This window comes from Otolemur garnettii, unplaced genomic scaffold (genome assembly GCF_000181295.1).
Source record: "Otolemur garnettii isolate 467f Iridium unplaced genomic scaffold, OtoGar3 scaffold00148, whole genome shotgun sequence".
Classification (NCBI taxonomy): domain Eukaryota; kingdom Metazoa; phylum Chordata; class Mammalia; order Primates; family Galagidae; genus Otolemur; species Otolemur garnettii.
The window spans coordinates 4,179,707-4,186,009 of record NW_003852543.1 but is presented as its reverse complement, the minus strand read 5'-3'; the positions used below and the strand labels follow the sequence as shown (position 1 = coordinate 4,186,009).

At 45.4% G+C, this 6,303-nt stretch overlaps 1 protein-coding gene across 1 annotated transcript in view; it reads left to right on the top strand.

Annotated features, from left to right (window-relative positions):
- FAM178B (family with sequence similarity 178 member B) overlaps nucleotides 1–6,303 on the top strand; it is a 108,863-nt gene that overhangs the window by 9,960 nt on the left and 92,600 nt on the right. Inside the window, exon 6 of the mRNA XM_012811048.2 lies at nucleotides 4,087–4,239. Within this exon, the coding sequence (XP_012666502.2) occupies nucleotides 4,087–4,239 (153 nt within the window). The remainder of the gene's footprint in view (nucleotides 1–4,086; nucleotides 4,240–6,303) is intronic.

Here is a 6,303-nt window from a genome sequence, read left to right as displayed (position 1 = left end):
TTGAACAATAACATACCTCCACATCCCTGCTTCTCAGATCCCCAAGTGATTTACACTGCATGGTTGGTCAGAGGCGACTAAGAGCCTTGCTAGGCTGGCTGCTTTCCTTGTCTTCAAGTTTTTTCTGATAATCATCTCTTGACTAGATTAGGGATCAGTAAACTTCTTCTGGATAGTTTCTAAGTAGATAGAAACATTTGGGGCTCTGAGGGCCGTGTGGTCTCTGTGCGGTAACTACCCTGCTGTTACAGTGTGAACACTCAAATAAGCAGCAGGTACGTGAATGAGTGTGGCTGTGTTGCAGTAAGACCTTGTTCACAGAAATGGGCCATGGGCAGGGTTGGCCTGCAGGCTGTCACTTGCTAGGTCTAGATTAGGAGGACCCCTGCCTCCTATCACCATGAAAATCCGGGACTATGAGGCCAGGCACAGTGGCTCACGCCTGTAATTCTAGCACTCTGAGCGACCTTGGTGGGTAGATTGAGCGCAGGAGTTCAAGACCAGCCTGAGCAAGAATGAGACTCCATCTGTACTAAAAATAGAAAAGCCATGTAGGTGTAGTGGCACATGCCTATAGTCCCGGCTATTTGGCTGTGACTGAGGCTGACGTAAGAGGATTGCACGAGCCCAAGAGTTTGAGGATGCTGTGAGCTGTGATGCCATAACATTCTACTTGGGGCGACAGAGTGAGAATCTTGCCTCAAAAAAAAAAAAAATCTGGGACTATGCCCCACCCCTAGCACACTGCCCAGACATCTAGGAAGAGGCAGCTATGAAGTCACACGTTGAATAGCAGAAGGGCAGGTGCTGGGTCCTGTCTGATGTCTCAGGAAGCATCTGGATAGATGTGGTGAAGCATGAAGACTGAATTTAATCATTATGTTTAGGGCCAAAGGCCTCCTTTGACAAAAGTTTCTTGGTGGTGTTATCTGAGGTGAAAGCAGTTTTCTCTCTGAGTTGAGACTTGGATTTGGTTTCCAGGTTCTCTGCTCACTTGATAGATAGCCTTGAAATTAAACCTTTTAAGCCCTCTTTATAATTTCTGTAGTAAGAATATTTCTTCTAGCTCTTTACCTTTCTACCAAATACGTCCAGGATTTTAGAAGTCATGGCTTGGATGTTTTGAAAGGGAGCTTTCTGTGTTACCAGCTTAAGGCAGAAGGTATTCCTGGTTTTGAAATTACTGCTAATTTTCAGGGCATGTGAACTTCCCAGTGGTGCCTTGACAGAGCCTTTTTTTTGCAGTTTTTTTTTTTTTGGCTGGGGCCAGACTTAAACCTGCCACCTCCGGTATGTGGGGCCGGCGCCCTACTCCTTCAGCCACAGGCACCACCTGACAGAGCCTTTTTTTAAAGACAGAGCCTCAAGTTATCAACCTGGGTAGAGTACCATTGCATCCCAACTCACAGCAATCTCCAACTCCTGGGCTTAAGCCTTTCTCTTGCCTCAGCCTCCCAAGTAGCTGGGACTGCAGGCGCCCACCACAAAGCCCAGCTATTTTTTGGTTGTAGTTGTTGTCATTTGGCAGGCCCGGGCTGGATTCAAACCTACCAGCTTGACAGAGCCTTTTTGACAACAGTCACTTTGAGGTGGTTGTTTTGATGTGGTATCATTTTGATGGAACTGTTCAGCTTTCTGTTTTAAAAAAATCACTCACTGATTTTTCACAAAGCCAGCAGCCTCTTCCCTGAGTGGGGCCAGAGGAAGAGGTAGGGGGCAGGGAAGAGGGTGTGGGTCAGGAACCGGAGAGGCTGAGGATGGGGGTTGCCACCATCTGCCAGACAAGGCATCCTATGATTACTAAAACTGCCTGTCACAGAAAGGATCCCTGGTCATCCAGACTACTTGCGCATGCTCTAAAACTTGGCTTGCCTCTTGAATGCATGACATCATAAATACTCCATTTCTTAAAATTAAAAGACCTTGTATATGTGTGTGCTGAGGCTGGAGGAAAGGCGGACACTTAACCCACAACATCATCCTTTATCCTCAGCTCTCAGTTACACAGGAAATCCTGAATTAGATGTATGCATCATCTCAGAACTATTTAATGTGCATTAAATAATGCACATACATTATAGTTAACATCACAGAAGTCCCTTTGAAGGATAATTTCGGGGACAGATCTAGGACCCCTTTACAGATTAGCCTAGTTCTCAGAGATTTTTAATAATTTGTACATTTTTTTAATTATAAAAGCAGTATAAGAAGCAATAGACACAAAACTCTAATTGCAAAAACATGAACAAAACAGGAAATTATTTTACCATCTGTGTGGCAGTTTGCTATGACTGCTTCCAGAAATCTGCAATATCAGAATCCCCCCAGTGTTCCAGCATCATTTCCATTTGTTGTGCCATTTCATTCTTAGGACAGCCCTATGATGTGGGTTTGGGGTCCTACCTTGGGTCATTTGACCCGAGAATGAGACAGATTTTTCGTGGCTAGCTGGCAGGCTGCAGGCTAGACCACTCCATATCCAGTGCCAGCCACAGGTATCCAGATCCTAAGGGGGCCTCCAGGCTGTTCCCCTCTGGGTTTGCTGTCTTAGTAGACTGGCTGGAAACCTGGGTATGGACCATCGTCTGGTGAGAGGAGGGGAAGCAGTGTCCACAGCGTGATTTTTTTGTTGTTAAATGTGTGTAATATGGGGTGGCACCTGTGGCTCAAAGGAGTAGGGCACTGGCCACATATACTGGAGGTGGCGGGTTCAAACCCAGCCCCAGCCAAAAACTGCAAAAAAAAAAAAAAATAGTGTGTCATATGCTATAGAGTCAAGCAGCACACAGTTATGTGAAGTAAACAAAATGTATCTCCTCTTTTTCTTCCCTCTCTCAATTCTGTTCCCCAGGGATGACCTTGCATTGTAGTTAGATGTAGCATATGTATGTGGGGTGCTGTGTGTGCATATGTGTATAGGCATATGCATGCCCACACACGCACACCCCCTTCTGCAACTTGCTGTTTTTGCCCACCAGCATACTGGGTCAGGTGCCCATGCCAGTCCTTCATCATATAGAAACTTTTTTGTTTTTTAAGACAATCTCGCTTTTTTGTCCTGGGCTAGAGTGCCATGGACTCAGCCTAGCTCACAGCAACTTCAATCTCCTGGGTTCAAACAATCCTCCTGCTTCAGCATCCTAAGAGGCTATAATGCCTGGCTTATTTTTCTATTTTTAGTAGAGACGGGGTCTCGTTCTTACTCAGGCTAGTCTTGAACTCTTGAGGTCACGTGATCCATCACCTCAGTCTCCCAAGGTGCTAAGATAATGGGTGTAAGCCACTGCACCGGGACATCATGTAGAGATTTATGATAGCTTGTTCTTAGAGTTGTCCCTTTTCCCTTTCCCCATTTCAGTGAATCCTTAACTCTGGACAATTCTTACCTTTCTCTGATACAATTAAAATATATTTCCTCTCTTTCTCCCTCTTTATTCTCTGTCCATGGGCCCAGTCTGACCTGCTAAATCATACTCTCTGGATGGGGCTGTACCCCTGACCCTAGGTAGTCCTTAGGAGCCCTAAAGTTTGAGGACTGTTGACCCACAAGAAGAGTCTAGGCTCCATCATCCAGCTTTGTCACTGTCTTGTGCTTCTGTTCCTGCCCATGCTGCCAGTGCCTCCCTGCCCCTCTTAGGCTTCCCTGTCTGACCCTGGCCATACGTCTCTCCTCTATCCCTTGCAGAACTGCCCAGTAGTCTGCTGTCCGTTGGTTCACGTGCAGAGGGTGTTGCAGTGATTTGTTTACACTTTTCCTGGGTAGCCCACTCCTGACTCATCCTTCAGCACCTTGGCATCATAGACACACAGTAAAAGTTTGACCTAAGAGAGCCAGTGGATGGGGCTGGGCTGGGTACAGGTCTTCCTAAAGTAGCATGCTGGAGTGGGGGTGTCTTGACAGAGGAGAGCAAAGATCTCCTTAATCTGCCCTTGATGGGCTCTTCCTGCATCAGCAGGTGGCGCTGTGCCTGTGACCTGCAGGAATACTGCAGGGCAGGGAGTGCCTGGTCTTCCCCGGGCCTCCCGCCATGCTACAGACCCAGGTGCACCTACTAATCTTGGCTTTTCTGCCCCTTGCTTTGCCAGGATGCTGGTGGAAAGGTTCTCCGTGTCACTGCAGGCTATCCCACTAGTACATCCAGGCAAGATTGTGTTTCTGCCCAGACATCATCCCCTGCCATGTATCCTGGACTCTTCTCACCTGAAGCCACGGAACTCCCTGGAAGAGCTGTTCCTCAGGTAAATGAACATGAGGGAGAGGGTGAGGAGATAGTACAGCCTTTCATACTCCTCCCTTCATCGTATAGAAACTTTTTTGTTTTTTGAGACAGAGTCTCACTTTATTGTCCTGGGCTAGAGTGCCATGGCCTCAGCCTAGCTTGCAGCAACTTCAGTCTCCTGGGTGTAAGCAATCCTCCTGTTTCAGCCTCCTAAAAGGCCGTATGGCCTGGCTTATTTTTCTATTTTTAGTAGAGACAAGGGTAGACAGGGGGATAGGGCTACCCCAAAGGAGGACAGCTGAAGTGTACCACTTTTGGCCTATTTGAGGGATATAGGTGACATGGCCACACACATCTATTTATAATAGTTATTTTGATATACATACTTTCAAAAAATTCTGCATTATAGCAAATATCCAGTTGTACATTTACATGTTCATATTGCTTTCTCTTCTCCCTCACTCCAATACCACTGAATAGCTTGAGTCAGACTCATACCTGCTTTGGGGTTATGTCTCCATCAGCGCCCTAGCCACTTTCTGGGCCATCCAGAGCATTTGATGGTCTCTTCCATCTACAATTTAGAGACACTGCATTCTTCAGTCAGTGTATGATACTAACACTGAAAATTTTGTCCCCAGCCACAAATGTACTATATAACAATAGGACAGCTATTCTGTCCTCACCTTTTGGGGAGTAAATTCATGTTTATTATCATATAACCACTGACTATGTTCCTTTTTTTTTTTTTTTTTTGGCCGGGGCCAGGTTTGAACCCATCACCTCCAGCACATGGGGCCAGCGCCCTACTCCTTTAAGCCATAGGTGCCGCTGACTATGTTGCTTTTAAAAGGATGATTTTTAAAAGATTTTCCACAACCATATCTAACACTGGAAGTTGTGAGCTAGTATATCCAAGAATAAGCTAAAAAGAAAGCCTACAGGACTCAGTGCCATCCACCATAAGGGTGCTTATGCATGCTGATGCCCTGCTGGGTTGGAGGCTAGAGGAAGGGAGATGGGTAACCTGACCCATGTTAAGGAGCTCAGACATTGGGCTGTCAAGCTGCTTCTATAGTCTCTTCAGTCACTTTGGGACTTCAGCACAAGACTCTCTTCTCTTTCCCAGCTACTCAGGACTTTCTCATGTTTATTTCATTAATTTAATCCATCTTCTTTTATATTATGAAGATTACTCTTAACGTTTTGATATGCTACCCTTAAGAGGTTTTACCATGGGAAATTGTAAGTACCTATAAATGGGAGAGACCAGTATAATCAAGTAGAAAATCACTTGGTTTCAACTAGGACCAACTCAAAGCAAATCTTTCTTTCTTTTTTTTGTACACAGAGTCTCACTCTGTCACCCTTGGTAGAATGCCATGGCATCAGAGCTCATAGCAGTCTCAAACTTTTGGGCTTAAGTGATTCTGTTGCCTCCACCTCCCAAGTAGCTGGGACTACAAGCGCCCACCACAATGCCCAGCTATTTTTTACTACAGAAAATTGTTGTTTAGCTGGCCCAGGCTGGGTTTGAACACACCAGCCTGGATATATGTGGCTGGCGCCATAACCACTGTGTTATGGGCACTGTGCCATCAAAGCAAATCTTGTTTCATCTCAACCTCTGCCCAATAACGCCATCCTCACAGGGTTACTTTTAAGCAAACTCACATGTAATTTAATCTGTAAATATTTCAGATTGTATCTCTAAAACATAGTATTCTAATTTTAGATATAACTGCAATACCATTATTATACCTAAAGAAATAGTAATTTATTTTTTTTTCGGGACAGAGTCTCACTGTGTCACCCTCAACAGAGTGCTGTGACATCACAGCTCACAGCAACCTCAAACTCTTGGGCTTAAGCGATTATCTTGCTTCAGCATCCCAAGTAGCTGGGACTATAGGCACCTGCCAGAGTGCCCAGCTATTTTTTTGTTACAGTTGTCATTGTTTTAGCTAGCCTGGGCCAGGTTTGACCCCTCCAGCTTCGGTGTATGTGGCTGGCACTGTAACTACTGTGCTATGGGCGCTGAGCCAAGAAATAGTTATTTCTTTCTTTTTTTTTTTTTTTTTTT